The 19899-nt window shown below is 47.4% G+C and overlaps 1 protein-coding gene across 1 annotated transcript; it reads right to left on the bottom strand.

Moving 5' to 3' along the window:
- Positions 1-1682: 1682 nt before the first annotated feature.
- Positions 1683-19887, bottom strand: ribc1 (RIB43A domain with coiled-coils 1). The gene is made up of 8 exons (XM_046366125.1): positions 19674-19887; positions 19372-19592; positions 19036-19259; positions 18554-18668; positions 18067-18185; positions 2542-2784; positions 2084-2250; positions 1683-1858 (listed from the first exon to the last, which is right to left on the bottom strand). Exons 2-8 carry the CDS (start codon positions 19568-19570, stop codon positions 1777-1779), a joined length of 1149 nt encoding a protein of 382 aa, XP_046222081.1. The 5' UTR covers positions 19571-19592; positions 19674-19887; the 3' UTR covers positions 1683-1776.
- Between the last annotated feature and the right edge of the window lie 12 nt (positions 19888-19899).

The following is a 19899-nucleotide window of genomic DNA, read 5'->3' as shown; positions in this document are numbered from 1 at the left end:
GCCTGGATTGCAAGATGGGCGGAGACAACGGTTTGCACTTTTGGGGCCACTCTATTGGGTCCATTGTGCCAGAAGCACAGCTTAAGTAGTTGAGAAAAAAACAAACACTATTTGAACCCAGGTCCTACTGCAAGCCAAGCTATCATCCACTGTTAATTTACAGTGAGTCCCAGGGAAATGGGATAGAGAAAAGGGATCAGTCTCTGGCTTGGCAGAAAGGCAATAGGTGCATTCGCATTGGCACCCTATTCCTCACACAGTGGATGTGTACACTATATAGGGAATAGCGTGCCAATTCAGACACAGCCAGTGAGTCTGACCTAATGAGAGGTTTGAGTGAGCTCAGCTCCCTGTAGTTTGCTGTTACAGACACACTCAGGACAAAAAAAAAAATCATTTCCAGAAATCTATTTTCATACAGAATAATATTAATGATAAAATGAAATAATATGCCAATTATTCTCTCACGACTATGGATTGTGTCTCAAATGGCATCGTTATTCCCTGTGTCGTGCACTACTTATGACCCGAGCCATATGGGCCCGGTGTTCAGGGATAGCACTATGGGCCCTGGTCATAAGTAGTGCACTACAGAGTGCCATTTCAGACACATTTCGCTGCTAACCATCTGTGCTTGTCATGGTGTGACGTCAGTAGTGTCAGGGCAAGTGATTAGCTTTGAATGAATGAGTTGGGGAATAAGTGAACTACTGAACACACAGATACTCACTCTACTGCCTGCCTTTCTAGCTATCTCTGCTTTTGATTTTCCATGTGGTCAGTGAGGGGATCGTCTAAGCCAGGTCTAGTGCTAGCATTTCTTACTTTCCCCTCTGTTACTTTCATTTCCATGTTTTCTTTTATACTTACAACATAAATTCAAAATGAAAAGTGAATTTTAATTGCATATAGAAGAGAATGACAGTATCAGCTTCATTAGGGTACGAAATGTATGAATTTACAGTCGTGGTGGAGGGATAGGAGGGAGGGGTGGAGGGGACAGATACTGTGTATTTCACTGCCTGAGGGGAGACCGAGTCCCTCTGTGTGGTGTGTTTGGGGTCCCATTAGCACAATGGAACTGGGGGATTGGAGAGTACTGTAGTGTATTGGTAGTCTGATCCCAGATCTGTTTGTGCTGTATGGCCAACTCATATGGTCGATATCATGCTAAAGTCATAGGAGTTGGCAGGACAGCCTAACCAGATCTGTGACCGGGCTAGTGTGTTCCTGCTAATTGGTTGAGACGGAAGTGGAGCGGGTTGATTGGTTAGGGAGGGGGTCACTGTGTGGAGTGGTGTTGTACTATATGTTATGGGTCCAATGACATTGTAACGATCTGCATTATGAATCAGCCACTTGTAACTAAATATGTGACAGTGAATTAAATAAAGAACCTTGGACTAATCGGAACCAAAAGAGGCGCCCTCGTTGTGTCATCATTAGAATCACTCATAGCGTCGATGTCTAAAGATGGTGACGTGCACATTTTATCCTCAAAAGATCCAGAGAAATTAGATCTGAATCCCTACTGTGCATGAAACATAAAAGAACAGCTAGATAGACAGTCACGGTGTCCAGTATATACTTCAAATACAACTCCTGAGATAAGTTGCAGAAGACTGCAACATTTGACCTAGTGACTAAATTCTAGGTATAAAAAGACCAAAAAGCATGTAAAGTATGAGTATATCATCAACTTTATTTGCTTGTTGTGTTGTGCACATCGTCTAAATCTGAGATCCAGTATTGTGCGGTGAGTTTGTGTTGGTCATCTCAGCGTGAGCTGCTGCTGAACTGAGTAAAGTACTGGGCCGTGGGTCTGTTGGTGTACAGCGTCTTGGACAGGAACTGCTGACTGGTGGAGACGAGATGGACAAAATACACTGTCAATGTCTGTTTTACAATTCAAATGTCTATTTTTATGTGAACTGGGACATTCAATTATTTCACTGTGTATAGTATCTGTTTATACTTTGACAGTAAAGTGTTTGTGTGGTTATGTGCCTTGATGTGTCTCACCCAGTATCTGTAAAGAAAGAATGTAAAGATTGATGTGTCTGAGTGTGGTTTGTGTGCTTACTGTTCGCGCTGGTCTCTGGCCAGCTGTTCATTGTATCGGTCCATCTCCATCCTCTTCTCCTTCTTCAGCTCCATCGCTTTCCTCTCCTCCTCGTCATCCTCTCGGGTCTGCACCATGCGCTGGAAGTCCCAGGCAGCGTCTCTCTGCCTCTCAATCTCCCTCAGCCTCTAAAATGATTTGAGAAAATTGTGGGAATATGATCAGAAGCCAGAGGGTGAAGATCGAAGGAGAGGTTCATGATGAGATTGCTTCTTCAAGAAGCAATCAACAATAGTGATTGTTTTATCTCTGTTTTTGATAGGCAATTTATATAATCGCAACAATCATGAACGAATATGTTCTCTTTAAGCTGAATGCAGATTTTGAACCGATTTGACTTTAAAATATGTATTGGTGTCAATGGAAGGTTTGCAAAAGATTTGCACTAGAATTAAAGTCGTTCATGAGGTTATCATTACCTTTCCCTCTAGGCGCTGTTCCTCTCTCTGCCTGCGGATAGCGCTCAGCTGAACGGGGCTCATCCCCCTCCACCTGTCCGTCAGCACCCTGGGCCCGCCCACTGGGCCTCCGTCTACTTGTCTCTCTGCAGCCTTGGGACATTCCGTCAGGATGTCTGATGTCACCATGTGCCACACCTCCGCCATCTCCTTGCCCTCCTTCCTCATGCGCTCCTTCCTCTCTTTCTCTACACACTCTGCAGCCTGTGGGTGGGGGTCATAGATAGGTTTAGAGTTCAAGGGTCAGAAGTTAGACCAAAAGTTCCATGACCTCCTAAGAGACGAGAGAGTTAAGGGTCACTGTCACAAGATCTGGGGAGTAAGTAGAAGTTGCACCCAACCACTGATACAGTGCATTCGGTATGTTTTCAGAACCCCTGACCTTTCCCACATTTTGTTGTGTTACAGCCTTACACTAAAAATGATTTAAAAATATATATATAATGCTCATCAATCTACACACACTGCCCCATAATGACAAAGCGAAAAACAGTTAAAAAAAAAATATGTTTTTGCAAATGTATTAAAAACAGATACCTTATTTACATAAGTATTCAGACCCTTTGCTATGAGACTTGAAATTGAGCTCAGGTGCATCCTGTTTCCATTGATCATCCTTGAGATGTTTCTACCGCTTGATTGGATTTCTCGTGTGGTAAATTCAATTGATTGGACATGATTTGGCAAGGCAAACACCTATTTATATAAGGTCCCACAGTTGACAGTGCATGTCAGAGCAAAAACCAAGCCATGAGGTCGAAGGAATTGTCCGTAGAGCTCCGAAACAGGATAGTGTCGAGGCACAGATCTGGGAAATGATACAAAAAAATGTCTGCAGCATTGCAGGTCCCCAAGAACACAGTGGCCTCCATCATTCTTAAATCGAAGAAGTTTGGAACCACTGACACTCTTCCAAGAGCTGGCCGCCCGGCCAAACTGAGAAGGGCCTTGGTCAGGGAGGTGACCAAGAACCCGATGGCCACTCTGACAGAGCTCCAGAGTTTCTCTGTGGAGATGGGAGAGCCTTCCAGAAGGACAACCATCTCTGCAGCACTTCACCAAACAGGCTTTTATGGTAGAATGGCCAGACGGAAGCCACTCTTCAGTAAAAGGCACATGGCAGCCCGCTTGGAGTTTGCCAAAAGGCACCTGAAGGACTCTCCGACCATGAGAAACAAGATTCTCTGGTCTGATGAAACCAAGATTGAACTCTTTGGCCTGGATGCCAAGCGTCATGTCTGGAGGAAACCTGGCACCTTCTCTATGGTGAAGCATGGTGTTGGCAGCATCATGCTGTGGGGATGTTTTTCAGCGGCAGGGACTGGGAGACTAGTCAGGATCGAGGGAAAGATGAACGGAGCAAAGTACAGAGAGAGCCATGATGAAAACGTGCTCCAGAGTGCTCAGGACCTCAGACTGGGGGTGAAGGTTCACCTTCCAACAGGACAACGACCCTAAGCATACAGCCAAAACAACCCAGGAGTGACTTCAGGACAAGTCTCTGAATGTCCCTTAGTGGCCCAGCTGATCAAATATCTCTGGAGAGACCTGAAAATAGCTGTGCAGTGATGCTCCCCATCCAATCTGACAGAGCTTGAGAAGATCTGCAAAGAAGAATGGGAGAAACTCCTCAAATACAGGTGGGCCAAGCTTGTGGCGTCATAACCAAGAAGACTTGAGGCTGTAATCACTGCCAAATGTGCTTCAACAAAGTACTGAGTAAATGGTATAAATACTTTATATTTTTTTTGTAAACTAAAAACTGTTTTTGCTTTGTCATTATGGGGTATTGCGTGTAGATTGATGATGGAAAAACAACTATTTAATCCATTTAAGGATAAGGCTGTCACGTAACAAAATGTTTTTCACACTCAACAGTTTCCCGTGCCTATCAAGGATGGTCCACCACCCAGAGGACATCCAGCCAACTTGACACAACTTGTGGGAAGCATTAGAGTCAACATGTGCCAGCATCCCTGTGGAACGCTTTCGACAACTTATAGAGTCCACGCCCTGACGAATTGAGGCTGTTCTGAGGGCAAAAGGGGGTATATATTAGGAATGTCTTGTACACTCAGTGTATATTTAGGATTTGATTCATTCTGTATCGTTGAAGTTCAGCACTATAGCGCGACTGAAACTTAAAGGCAATGTTCCTGCGTTTTACGGAGACCGCATTCACGGTAAACGCTGCATATGTCAGCTCAATCGGAAATGACCTTCACTTTTCAATCACGCTATAGTGCTGTACTTCCTCGATACAGATTGAATCTGACCTTTACTCTTCAACCTAATTGTTTTGGTTAGGGTTAATTTGGTCCTAGACATAAATGCCCTTGCTCTCTCTATCTGGAGCCAGTCAATTACCTCCTAAGAGGCTACCTGCTAAAAGGGCTCTAGAAATATCTCTTTCTGAAGCACGCTGTCTGTCTGTAGTGTAGCTAAGCTATAAAGGGTTATTACAGTTTTCTTTATCGCTTCGGTACTATTTTCACAAGTATGTGGTAACATTTCACAACTCTTTTTACAGAAATCGAAACCGCCCATCAAAAAGGCTGTTCCCCCCCTCAACTTCAAGCACCTTTTCAATTGACTTAAGTACCACACACAAAATCACACAGTAACTTTTTCACCAAACCTAATCAGTGTGTCACCTAGAAACACCTGTCACAATGCAATGCTCACAATACTTTTCATATGATTCTCTTCTCCTTTGTTTAAAAATACATTTGACCGTCACTTAATCCAACTGCTTAATGGTTGGTCACTTAACCGTTTGGTAAAACCTAGAGCTTTTAAATTGATCTGTCTACTATAAAAGGATTTTGAGAACAACCGATAGAAGGTGTCTTTTGTAAAGTTCAAAACATCTAAATGACATGTATGATACATGATAAGCATACATAACGACTAGTCGTTATTGCTTATTGAGTTTACATCGTGGTCACCATATTAAAAACACTTCTTGCAAGTTCTTTCAATATGGAGCAGGATAGACAGCAAGGGAGAGGAAGAAACCAAAGAGCTCATGAACAAGGGGGGGTGTCAGAGAGGTGGCCATGGGCCCCGTCAGAGGTCAAAGAGGTGGACATCAGAGCGAGGGAGACACGTGGTAAACGGAGGCCTTGCCATGGCAGAGGCTGCCAGACTCTTTCACCGCAATATGAAACGATCAACTGTCAATTCGATCATGAGAACATTTCGCCAAGAAAACTGGTAAGTCTGCAGGATATGCACTATGCTTTACCATGACATTAACAGTCAATTACATTGTAATGCATGTCAATTCACAACACATGTCCCAGTATTCTTACAGTATGATCTACTGACAGTAGACTCTGTTCTACCCGCAGAATTGACAGAACACCCCATGCTGGTGCCGTGGCTGTGTGCTGACCGACCAGCAGGAGTGGACCGTGGTGGAAACGGTGAGGGCCAGGAATGACATACGGCTGTACAAAATAAAGCAGGCCATTGAGGAGAACGATGACACCTTTGCCAATGGCATCCATCAGCCTACCAACAATCGCCAGCCTTTTGAAGAGGCACCAGATATCTATGAAACGCATTTACCTGGTACCTTATGATAGAAACAACGGCCGGGTGAAACGACTGCGGGCAGAGAATCTTCAGGTACAGCACTATATAGTGTATTACTGTTCCTATTAATGCGCATGCTACTTCACAATATGTAAAACAAATAACTAACCAAAATATATTTTTAGTGGGTGATTTTACTTGAATCATCACAAGTATGTCTTTATTGATGAAGCAGGCTTCAATCTGGCCAAACCTCATCGGCCAACGGGCGACCGTCCAAATGCCTGGACAACGTGGGGGAAACATCTCTACGTGCGCAGATATCTCTGAAGATGGTGTGGTAGGACGTAGGCCATTACTTGGACCCTACAACGCTGCTCACCTCAGGGTGTTTCTCAATGAAATTGAGCAGGCCTGTCAAGGTGAAGGGGTCACCCATGTCATTGTGTGGGACTATGTGTCATGTTTTGTCTTAGATTGTCTTGTCATTTTGCTTTTCCCTCTGTTCATTTTCCCCCTGCTGGTCTTTTTAGGTTCGTTCCCCTTTTTCTCTCTCCCTTCCTCTCTCTCTTCTCTCTATCGTTCCGTTCCTGCTCCCAGCTGTTCCTATTCCCCTAATCAATCATTTAGTCTTCCCACACCTGTTCCCGATCCTTTTCCCTGATTAGAGTCCCTATTTCTCTCCTTGTTTTCCGTTCCTGCCCTGTCGGATCCTTGTCTATTGTTCACCGTGCTGTGTCTATGTATCGCCCTGTCGTGTCGTGTTTCCCTCAGATGCTGCGTGGTGAGCAGGTGTCTGAGTCTGCTACGTTCAAGTGCCTTCCCGAGGCAACCTGCAGTTCTTGATCAAGTCTCCAGTCTGTTCTCGTCATTACGAGTAGAATTATGCCTTTTGATTGTAAAGTTACTTTACTGGATTAAAGACTCTGTTTTCGCCAAGTCGCTTTTGGGTCCTCATTCACCTGCATAACAGAAGGATCCGACCAAGGAATGGACCCAGCGACTACAGATGCTCGTAACACTGCCGTCGAGATCCAAGGAGCCATGCTCGGCAGACACGAGCAGGAATTGTCTGCTGCTCGCCATGCCGTGGAGAACCTGGCCGCTCAGGTTTCCGACCTCTCTGGACAGTTCCAGAGTCTTCGTCTCGTGCCACCTGTTACTTCCTGGCCTGCCGAGCCTCCGGAACCTAGGGTTAATAACCCACCTTGCTACTCCGGGCAGCCCACGGAGTGCCGCTCCTTTCTCACCCAGTGTGATATTGTGTTCTCTCTCCAACCCAACACATACTCTAGCGAGAGAGCTCGGGTTGCTTACGTCATTTCACTCCTTACTGGCCGGGCTCGAGAGTGGGGCACAGCTATCTGGGAGGCAAGGGCTGATTGTTCAAACAATTACCAGAACTTTAAAGAGGAGATGATTCGGGTTTTTGACCGTTCAGTTTTTGGTAGGGAGGCTTCTAGGGCCCTGGCTTCCCTATGCCAAGGTGATCGATCCATAACGGATTACTCTATAGAGTTTCGCACTCTTGCTGCCTCTAGTGACTGGAACGAGCCGGCGCTGCTCGCTCGTTTTCTGGAGGGACTCCACGCAGTGGTCAAAGATGAGATTCTCTCTCGGGAGGTTCCTTCCAGTGTGGACTCTTTGATTGCTCTCGCCATCCGCATAGAACGACGGGTAGATCTTCGTCACCAAGCTCGTGGAAGAGAGCTCGCGTTTCCAAACGGTGTTTCCCTGCTCCGCATCGCAACCATCTCCCTCCTCTGGCTCAGAGACTGAGCCCATGCAGCTGGGAGGTATTCGCATCTCGACCAAGGAGAGGGAACGGAGGATCACCAACCGCCTGTGCCTCTATTATGGGATTTGATGGACATTTTGTCAATTCATGTCCAGTAAAGGCCAGAGCTCATCAGTAAGCGGAGGGCTACTGGTGAGCGCTACTACTCAGGTCTCTTCATCTAGATCCTGTACTACTATGTCGGTCCATCTACGCTGGACCGGTTCGGTGCTACATGCAGTGCCTTGATTGACTCTGGGGCTGAGGGTTGTTTCATGGACGAACAGGGCTCGGAAACATGGGCTCGGAAACATGACATTCCTTTCAGACAGTTAGACAAGCCTACGCCCATGTTTGCCTTAGATGGTAGTCATCTTCCCAGTATCAGATTTGAGACACTACCTTTAACTCTCACAGTATCTGGTAACCACAGTGAGACTATTTCTTTTTGATTTTTCGTTCACCTTTTACACCTGTTGTTTTGGGTCATCCCTGGCTAGTATGTCATAATCCTTCAATTAATTGGTCTAGTAATTCTATCCTATCCTGGAACGTTTCTTGTCATGTGAAGTGTTTAATGTCTGCCATTCCTCCCATTTCTTCTGTCCCCACTTCTCAGGAGGAACCTGGCGATTTGACAGGAGTGCCGGAGGAATATCATGATCTGCGCACGGTCTTCAGTCGGTCCCGAGCCAACTCCCTTCCTCCTCACCAGTCGTATGATTGTAGTATTGATCTCCTTCCGGGGACCACTCCTCCTCGGGGTAGACTATACTCTCTGTCGGCTCCCGAACGTAAGGCTCTCGAGGATTATTTATCTGTGTCTCTTGACGCCGGTACCATAGTGCCTTCTTCCTCTCCGGCCGGGGCGGGGTTCTTTTTTGTTAAGAAGAAGGGCGGTACTCTGCGCCCCTGCGTGGATTATCGAGGGCTGAATGACATAACGGTTAAGAATCGTTATCCGCTTCCCCTTATGTCATCAGCCTTCGAGATTCTGCAGGGAGCCAGGTGCTTTACTAAGTTGGACCTTCGTAACGCTTACCATCTCGTGCGCATCAGAGAGGGGGACGAGTGGAAAACGGAGTTTAACACTCCGTTAGTGTCATGCTGGTGATAGAGGACCCAAAAGCGACTTAACAGAAACAGAGTTTATTCAAGTCCAAACAGGGAATAACAGAAATCCTCTAGTCTGTAGAGGGGAATAACAAGAGAAGCGGCCACAGACTGCAGGTCGCCACGGGTAGGCGCAGGCCGTAGTAGACAGAGACACCTGCTCACACGCAGCATCTGATGAAGGCAAAAACACGACAGGACAGGGCGAAACAATCACAGCAAAAACACGACAGGACAGGGCTGTCAAACGCAATCACAGCATGGTGAATACTAAACAAGGAACCGACGGGACAGGAACGGAACACAAAGGAATAAATAGGGACTCTAATCAGGGGAAAGGATCGGGAACAGGTGTGGGAAGACTAAATGATGATTAGGGGAATAGGAACAGCTGGGAGCAGGAACGGAACGATAGAGAGAAGAGAGAGCGAGAGAGTGAGAGAGGGAGGGGGAGAGAGAGGGATAGAAGGAGGGAAAGAACCAAATAAGACCAGCAGAGGGAAACGAATAGAATGGGGAGCACAGGGACAAGACATGATAATAAATGACAAACATGACAGTACCCCCACTCACCGAGCGCCTCCTGGCGCACTGAGGAGGAATCCTGGCGGCAACGGAGGAAATCATCGATGAGTGAACGGTCCAGCACGTCCCGAGACGGAACCCAACTCCTCTCCTCAGGACCGTAACCCTCCCAATCCACTAAGTATTGGTGACCCCGTCCCCGAGAACGCATGTCCATGATCTTATGTACCTTGTAAATAGGTGCGCTCATCGACAAGGACGGGAGGGGGAGGGAAGACGAACGGGGTGCGAAGAAAGGGCTTAACACAGGAGACATGGAAGACAGGATGGACGCTCTCTCCACTGGATGTCGCGGAAGAAGCGCATCCGCACAGCGACAGGATTGACGACCTGGGAGACACGGAACGGACCAATGAACCAGGAGTCAACTTACGAGAAGCTGTCGTAAGAGGAAGGTTGCAGTGGAAAGCCACACTCTCTGGCCGCAACAATACCTTGGACTCTTAATCCTGCGTTTATTGGCGGCTCTCACAGTCTTCCCCGCAGACAAAGGCAGACCGGTAGTGAAGCCTAAGGCGATGTGAGACCATGGTCGAGAAGGAATGGGGAGCGGTCTGAGACGACCGGCAGGAGGAGAGTTACCCGACTTAGTCTGCGCGCAGTCCGAACAAGCAGCCACGAAACGGCGCGTGTCACGCTCCTGAGTCGGCCACCAAAAGCGCTGGCGAATAAACGCAAGAGTGCCTCGAACACCGGGATGACCAGCTAACTTGGCAGAGTGAGCCCACTGAAGAACAGCCAGACGAGTGGAAACAGGAACGAAAAGGAGGTTACTAGGACAAGCGCGCTGGATAAGTGTGCGTGAGTGCTTGCTTAACCTGTCTTTCAATTCCCCAGACTGTTAACCCGACAACACGCCCATAAGGAAGAATCCCAATCAGTAGAAGCCACAGAAGAACTAAACAGACGGGATAAGGCATCAGGCTTGGTGTTCTTGCTACCCGGACGGTAAGAAATCACAAACTCGAAACGAGCGAAAAACAACGCCCAACGAGCTTGACGGGCATTAAGTCGTTTGGCAGAACGGATGTACTCAAGGTTCTTATGGTCTGTCCAAACGACAAAAGGAACGGTCGCCCCCCAACCACTGTCGCCATTCGCCTAGGGCTAAGCGGATGGCGAGCAGTTCACGGTTACCCACATCATAGTTGCGCTCAGATGGCGACAGGCGATGAGAAAAATAAGCGCAAGGATGAACCTTATCGTCAGACTGGAAGCGCTGGGATAGAATGGCTCCCACGCCTACCTCTGAAAACAACCTCGACAATGAATTGTCTAGTGACGTCAGAGTAACGAGGATAGGAGCGGACGTAAAACGTTCTTTAGAAGATCAAAAGCTCCCTGGGCGGAACCGGACCACTTAAAACACGTCTTGACAGAAGTAAGAGCTGTGAGAGGAGCAGCAACTTGACCGAAATTACTGAATGAAACGCCGATAGAAATTAGCGAAACCTAAAAAGCGCTGCAACTCGACACGTGACCTTGGAACGGGCCAATCACTGACAGCTTGGACCTTAGCGGAATCCATCTGAATGCCTTCAGCGGAAATAACGGAACCGAGAAAAGTAACGGAGGAGACATGAAAAGAGCACTTCTCAGCCTTTACGTAGAGACAATTCTCTAAAAGGCGCTGTAGAACACGTCGAACCTGCTGAACATGAATCTCGAGTGACGGAGAAAAATCAGGATATCGTCAAGATAGACAAAAACAAAGATGTTCAGCATGTCTCTCAGAACATCATTAACTAATGCCTGAAAAACAGCTGGCGCATTGGCGAGACCTGACGGCAGAACCCGGTACTCAAAATGCCCTAACGGAGTGTTAAACGCCGTTTTCCACTCGTCCCCTCTCTGATGCGCACTAGATGGTAAGCGTTCACGAAGGTCCAACTTAGTAAAGCACCTGGCTCCCTGCAGAATCTCGAAGGCTGATGACATAAGGGGAAGCGGATAACGATTCTTAACCGTTATGTCATTCAGCCCTCGATACCACGCAGGGGCTTGAGAGTACCGTCCTTCTTCTTAACAAAAAGAACCCCGCCCCGGCCGGAGAAGAAGAAGGCACTATGGTACCGGCGTCAAGAGACACAGACAAATAATCCTCGAGAGCCTTACGTTCGGGAGCCGACAGAGAGTATAGTCTACCTCGAGGAGGAGTGGTCCCCGGAAGGAGATCAATACTACAATCATACGACCGGTGAGGAGGAAGGGAGTTGGCTCGGGACCGACTGAAGACCGTGCGCAGATCATGATATTCCTCCGGCACTCCTGTCAAATCGCCAGGTTCCTCCTGAGAAGTAGGGACAGAAGAAACGGGAGGGATGGCAGACATTAAACACTTCACATGACAAGAAACGTTCCAGGATAGGATAGAATTACTAGACCAATTAATAGAAGGATTATGACATACTAGCCAGGGATGACCCAAAACAACAGGTGTAAACGGTGAACGGAAAATCAAAAAAGAAATAGTCTCACTGTGGTTACCAGATACTGTGAGAGTTAAAGGTAGTGTCTCAAATTTGATACTGGGAAGATGACTACCATCTAAGGCAAACATGGCGTAGGCTTGTCTAACGGTCTGAAAGGAATGTTATGTTTCCAACCCATGCTTCGTCCATTAAACAACCCTCAGCCCCAGAGTCAATCAAGGCACTGCATGTAGCACCCGAACCGGTCCAGCGTAGATGGACCGACATAGTAGTACAAGATCTAGATGAAGAGACCTGAGTAGTAGCGCTCACCAGTAGCCCTCCGCTTACTGATGGGCTCTGGCTCTTACTGGACATGAATTAACAAAATGTCCAGCAACTCCGCAATAGAGGCACAGGCGGTTGGTGATCCTCCGTTCCTCTCCTTAGTCGAGATGCGAATCCCTCCCAGCTGCATGGGCTCAGTCTCAAAGCCAGAGGAGGGAGATGGTTGCGATGCGGAACAGGGAAACACCGTTGATGCGAGCTCTCTTCCACGAGCCCGGTGACGAAGATCTACCCGTCGTTCTATGCGGATGGCGAGAGCAATCAAAGAGTCCACATCTGAAGGAACCTCCCGGGAGAGAATCTCATCCTTAACCACTGCGTGAGTCCCTCCAGAAAACGAGCGAGCAGCGCCGGCTCGTTCCACTCACTAGAGGCAGCAAGAGTGCCCTGCTCCGCATCGCAACACTCTCCCTCCTCTGTCAGACCGAAACTCAATAGAATAATCCGTTATGGACCGTTCACCTTGGCATAAGGAAGCCAGGGCCCTAGAAGCCTCCCTACAAAAACTGAACGGTCAAAAACCCGAATCATCTCCTCTTTAAAGTTCTGGAACTTGTTAGAGCAATCAGCCCTTGCCTCCCAGATAGCTGTGCCCCATTCTCGAGCCCGGCCAGTAAGGAGTGAAATGACGTAAGCAACCCGAGCTCTCTCTCTAGAGTATGTGTTGGGTTGGAGAGAGAACACAATCTCACACTGCGTGAGAAAGGAGCGGCACTCAGTGGGCTGCCCGGAGTAGCAAGGTGGGTTATTAACCCTAGGTTCTGGAGGCTCGGCAGGCCAGGAAGTAACAGGTGGCACGAGACGTAGACTCTGGAACTGTCCAGAGAGGTCGGAAACCTGAGCGGCCAGGTTCTCCACGGCATGGCGAGCAGCAGACAATTCCTGCTCGTGTCTGCCGAGCATGGCTCCTTGGATCTTGACGGCAGTGTAACGAGCGTCTGAAGTCGCTGGGTCCATTCCTTGGTCGGTTCCTTCTGTCATGCTGGTGATAGAGGACCCAAAAGCGACTTAACAGAAACAGAGTTTATTCAAGTCCAAACAGGGAATAACAGAAATCCTCTAGTCTGTAGAGGGGAATAACAAGAGAAGCGGCCACAGACTGCAGGTCCTTCCGGGTAGGCGCAGGCCGTAGTAGACAGAGACACCTGCTCACACGCAGCATCTGATGAAGGCAAAAAACACGACAGGACAGGGCGATACACAATCACAGCAAAAACACGACAGGACAGGGCGAAACGCAATCACAGCATGGTGAATACTAAACAAGGAACCGACGGGACAGGAACGGAACACAAAGGAATAAATAGGGACTCTAATCAGGGGAAAGGATCGGGAACAGGTGTGGGAAGACTAAATGATGATTAGGGGAATAGGAACAGCTGGGAGCAGGAACGGAACGATAGAGAGAAGAGAGAGCGAGAGAGTGAGAGAGGGAGGGGGAGAGAGAGGGATAGAAGGAGGGAAAGAACCAAATAAGACCAGCAGAGGGAAACGAATAGAATGGGGAGCACAGGGACAAGACATGATAATAAATGACAAACATGACAGTTAGGGCATTTTGAGTACCGGGTTCTGCCGTTTGGTCTCGCCAATGCGCCAGCTGTTTTTCAGGCATTAGTTAATGATGTTCTGAGAGACATGCTGAACATCTTTGTTTTTGTCTATCTTGACGATATCCTGATTTTTTCACCGTCACTCGAGATTCATGTTCAGCACGTTCGACGTGTTCTACAGCGCCTTTTAGAGAATTGTCTCTACGTGAAGGCTGAGAAGTGCTCTTTTCATGTCTCCTCCGTTACTTTTCTCGGTTCCGTTATTTCCGCTGAAGGCATTCAGATGGATTCCGCTAAGGTCCAAGCTGTCAGTGATTGGCCCGTTCCAAGGTCACGTGTCGAGTTGCAGCGCTTTTTAGGTTTTGCTAATTTCTATCGGCGTTTCATTCGTAATTTCGGTCAAGTTGCTGCCCCTCTCACAGCTCTTACTTCTGTCAAGACGTGTTTTAAGTGGTCCGGTTCCGCCCAGGGAGCTTTTGATCTTCTAAAAGAACGTTTTACGTCCGCTCCTATCCTCGTTACTCCTGACGTCACTAGACAATTCATTGTCGAGGTTGACGCTTCAGAGGTAGGCGTGGGAGCCATTCTATCCCAGCGCTTCCAGTCTGACGATAAGGTTCATCCTTGCGCTTATTTTTCTCATCGCCTGTCGCCATCTGAGCGCAACTATGATGTGGGTAACTGCGAACTGCTCGCCATCCGCTTAGCCCTAGGCGAATGGCGACAGTGGTTGGAGGGGGCGACCGTTCCTTTTGTCGTTTGGACAGACCATAAGAACCTTGAGTACATCCGTTCTGCCAAACGACTTAATGCCCGTCAAGCTCGTTGGGCGTTGTTTTTCGCTCGTTTCGAGTTTGTGATTTCTTACCGTCCGGGTAGCAAAAACACCAAGCCTGATGCCTTATCCCGTCTGTTTAGTTCTTCTGTGGCTTCTACTGATCCCGAGGGGATTCTTCCTTATGGGCGTGTTGTCGGGTTGACAGTCTGGGGAATTGAAAGACAGGTTAAGCAAGCACTCACGCACACTGCGTCGCCGCGCTTGTCCTAGTAACCTCCTTTTCGTTCCTGTTTCCACTCGTCTGGCTGTTCTTCAGTGGGCTCACTCTGCCAAGTTAGCTGGTCATCCCGGTGTTCGAGGCACTCTTGCGTCTATTCGCCAGCGCTTTTGGTGGCCGACTCAGGAGCGTGACACGCGCCGTTTCGTGGCTGCTTGTTCGGACTGCGCGCAGACTAAGTCGGGTAACTCTCCTCCTGCCGGTCGTCTCAGACCGCTCCCCATTCCTTCTCGACCATGGTCTCACATCGCCCTAGACTTCATTACCGGTCTGCCTTTGTCTGCGGGGAAGACTGTGATTCTTACGGTTGTCGATAGGTTCTCTAAGGCGGCACATTTCATTCCCCTCGCTAAACTTACTTCCGCTAAGGAGACGGCACAAATCATCATCGAGAATGTGTTCAGAATTCATGGCCTCCCGTTAGACGCCGTTTCAGACAGAGGCCCGCAATTCACGTCACAGTTTTGGAGGGAGTTCTGTCGTTTGATTGGTGCGTCCGTCAGTCTCTCTTCCGGGTTTCATCCCCAGTCTAACGGTCAAGCAGAGAGGGCCAATCAGACGATTGGTCGCATACTACGCAGCCTTTCTTTCAGAAACCCTGCGTCTTGGGCAGAACAGCTCCCCTGGGCAGAATACGCTCACAACTCGCTTCCTTCGTCTGCTACCGGGTTATCTCCGTTTCAGAGTAGTCTGGGTTACCAGCCTCCTCTGTTCTCATCCCAGCTTGCCGAGTCCAGCGTTCCCTCCGCTCAAGCGTTTGTCCAACGTTGTGAGCGCACCTGGAGGAGGGTGAGGTCTGCACTTTGCCGTTACAGGGCACAGACTGTGAGAGCCGCCAATAAACGCAGTATTAAGAGTCCAAGGTATTGTTGCGGCCAGAGAGTGTGGCTTTCCACTCGCAACCTTCCTCTTACGACAGCTTCTCGTAAGTTGACTCCGCGGTTCATTGGTCCGTTCCGTGTCTCCCAGGTCGTCAATCCTGTCGCTGTGCGACTGCTTCTTCCGCGACATCTTCGTCGCGTCCATCCTGTCTTCCATGTCTCCTGTGTCAAGCCCTTTCTTCGCACCCCCGTTCGTCTTCCCTCCCCCTCCCGTCCTTGTCGAGAGCGCACCTATTTACAAGGTACGTAGGATCATGGACATGCGTTCTCGGGGACGGGGTCACCAATACTTAGTGGATTGGGAGGGTTACGGTCCTGAGGAGAGGAGTTGGGTTCCGTCTCGGGACGTGCTGGACCGTTCACTTATTGATGATTTCCTCCGTTGCCGCCAGGATTCCTCCTCGAGTGCGCCAGGAGGCGCTCGGTGAGTGGGGGGTACTGTCATGTTTTGTCTTAGATTGTCTTGTCATTTTGCTTTTCCCTCTGTTCATTTTCCCCCTGCTGGTCTTTTTTTAGGTTCGTTCCCCTTTTTCTCTCTCCCTTCCTCTCTCTCTTCTCTCTATCGTTCCGTTCCTGCTCCCAGCTGTTCCTATTCCCTAATCAATCATTTAGTCTTCCCACACCTGTTCCCGATCCTTTTCCCTGATTAGAGTCCCTATTTCTCTCCTTGTTTTCCGTTCCTGCCCTGTCGGATCCTTGTCTATTGTTCACCGTGCTGTGTCTATGTATCGCCCTGTCGTGTCGTGTTTCCCTCAGATGCTGCGTGGTGAGCAGGTGTCTGAGTCTGCTACGTTCAAGTGCCTTCCCGAGGCAACCTGCAGTTCTTGATCAAGTCTCCAGTCTGTTCTCGTCATTACGAGTAGAATTATGCCTTTTGATTGTAAAGTTACTTTACTGGATTAAAGACTCTGTTTTCGCCAAGTCGCTTTTGGGTCCTCATTCACCTGCATAACACTATGTCAGGTTCCACCACGCAAAGGTGGTTCAGGCATGGTTTCGGGCCCATCCCCGATTCGTGACCCTATACCTGCCCCCATACTCTCCTTTCCTCATCCCTATTGATTTTATTCAGCATGGAGGTAGATCGCCATCCCCATGAGCGCGCTACTCTCCTGGCCATGGATAAGACATGCGACGACATCAATGCAGACCCATGTCAAGCTTGGATTCTCCATGCCAAAAGGTTTTTCCCGCGGTGCATGAACAATGACATTCACTGTGATGTGGATGAGAATTTATGGCCAAATGCTTAAGACAGGCGTGAAGCAAATGAATGCGTGCTAAACGTTGTTTTATTTTCATTCTTTTAATTAGCTTAATATCATTTCTTACATTTGATTAAAGACAGTATACTTTTTTGCAAATATATTTTAAAAATATATATTTCTTTGCATGATTGACTGTAGAGAATGTCAACATTGATCACACCTTTGATTACACATTGGAAAAATACTATGGAAATGATAGATTTTCTGTCAATTCTGTTGGGTAATAGAAGTGTATATTGCCTAATGTGAAAACTGTAATTTACAGTTCTGTAGCATATTACTTTCAGCACTTCTAAGGGTGATTTGAAACGCATATCTTGAATTGTTTTGCTATTGGTTTTAGTGATTAAACCAATGTTCTCATTACATTTCACAATAAACTATTTTTGAATCAATGGTTGTGTGGTGAGAGATGTTTTACAATCCAAATGAATGCACAATGACAGGTTTTGAATGAAAAACGGGCTCCGTTACAAGTGTGACCAGTTTGTAGTTTTGTGCTTAAGAGTTGTGAAAATGTACCACATACTTCTGAGAATAGTACCAAAGTGATAAATAAAAACCTGAATACAAACCACATTGACATGAAAACCAGTGTGACCAGAACTGTTTATAATGATGCCTCGCACTGGGGAGAATCTATTCATATCAAGTCAGTCAAGGCAAATGAGACGAGGGAAAAAAACATTTTTAGAAAGGAGACTATCTGCCAACGCATACATCAAAGCAGTTTGTGTAGTCGTGTGTGAGCACAAAGCAGTTTACGCCCCGTGCAGATTACTTAGCGCCTCCAATGTGCTTCTCCCCTGAGTTAGTGTGTACGCATCGCTTAATGTCTTCAATTAGCTTTGTAATTAAAACAAAAAAAGATATACTGTCTGAGTACATGTCATGTCACAGCTCACAGTCTCATCAGTGCATCCTTGGCTGGTGGCATGTGTGAGACGATGTGTACCTGAGCATGGTTGTAGTTGTTGAGAGCGATGCGGCCAGCCCTCTTACACTCCTCTTCCAGAGCGTCTAACTGAACAGCCCTCAGGTCCTGCTGTACCAGCTCCTTGCCTTTCAGTAGCTCTGCCACACACACACACACACACACACACACACACACACACACACACACACACACACACACACACACACACACACACACACACACACACACACACACACACACACACACACACACACACACACACACACATTTAGTTTAGGTAGTGTTCTTAAATCATCCAAATGCCTCGTCATCCTGCACACACACACCCCTCATACACTCCCGCGGTCACAGTGCGTATTCTCAGGAGCCGTTGATGGGAGATGCTAATGTTTAGAGTGCAGTTATGCATATGAGAGCGTGTTGTGTTATTTGTGCGGGTGATGTGCAGTGTAGGTGTGTACAGTGCAGTTGTGCATAGTGTATGATAGCTGTGTGTCTGTTTCACCTTTGAGTTTATTCTCCTTCTGCAGTTTCTCACTCTGTTCTCTCTGTGCTCGCAGTGCTCTCTCTGTCTGCGCCATCTGAGCTCTCCTCTTGTCATTGTCCCCAATGCCTTCTCCCTGAGTACAGCATACAAAACAGAAGCAGAAGATACATACATACATACATACATACATACATACATACATACATACATACATACATACATACATACATACATACATACATACATACATACATACATACATACATACATACATACATACATACATACATACATACATACATACATACATACATACATACATACAATACAGTATGTCCGTGAAAACACACAATCAATAAATAAGTAAAATATTTTTAAAGAAAATGTGCTAAAATCCAGGTCAGGAGATATGGATTTGCATTATTCATTCATTTCAACATATTTCCCTATTTCCCTTAACACTGATATCTTGTTGCTTATAATAGTGTCATCTGTGATACCTGGAACACTTGCATACTGGCAGGTCCCAGCTCAGACTCTGGGATGGTAATGGACAACCCGAGCGCCCCCTGCCGGTGAACATTGAGATCAGCATCCCGGGTGTCTTCTGCCCGCTGTCGGATGGCCCGGTACTGGATGAGGTCTCTGTTTAACTCTGCTCTCCTCTCCTCTTCCTCCTGCTGCTGTTTCATCAACACTTCATCTTGAGTCACTCTCAACATGTCTGAGAAAAAAAAAAACATCACATAGGCAATTTATGGTAAAATGCTTTCAAATTTGGTTCTTCCGAAGTTCCTCCTCTAAAACTTCAACTTGTCCCCCTGCCTTGTGCTTACCGAAAGCCCTCTCTCGCTGACCCGCCATCTCCTCCCGTTCTTTGTTCTCCGCCACCTGTTGCTCCAGTGCTTTGAGATCCAGACCCATCACTCGGTGTCTGGTGTTGAAAATGCGAGCCTGGCGCGCAGCCTCTGCGGCCCGTCGGCGTTCCACTGCCACATCCGCGGAGTTGTCCACCGGCAAATCCACCTTATACATGCCTCTTCTAGGTCTGGTGTATCTATAGTAGGCATAAAAGTTGAACAAGATAATGATTTTGTTGCTTTGGCGATTAAATATTCCTAATAATATGAGAACCTACCACAAAACAGGTGCAACTATCATCATTCAAAGGTCACCTTCTTCACTCGCCTTTTGTTTAGTTGACACAAATCACCATGGCAACACCAGTGAACTAAATGTGCAACAGAAAAAAGTATCTAGATGACAAGATTGACCCTATCAGTTTCACTGTAATAATAAGGACACCAGTGAGTGTGAATACATTCGATTACAAATGCTATTTTGTTAAATGTGAGAAATAAACA

Source organism: Oncorhynchus gorbuscha, linkage group LG10, assembly GCF_021184085.1.
Source record: "Oncorhynchus gorbuscha isolate QuinsamMale2020 ecotype Even-year linkage group LG10, OgorEven_v1.0, whole genome shotgun sequence".
Classification (NCBI taxonomy): Eukaryota; Metazoa; Chordata; class Actinopteri; order Salmoniformes; family Salmonidae; genus Oncorhynchus; species Oncorhynchus gorbuscha.
This window is presented reverse-complemented; position numbering and strand designations above follow the sequence as displayed.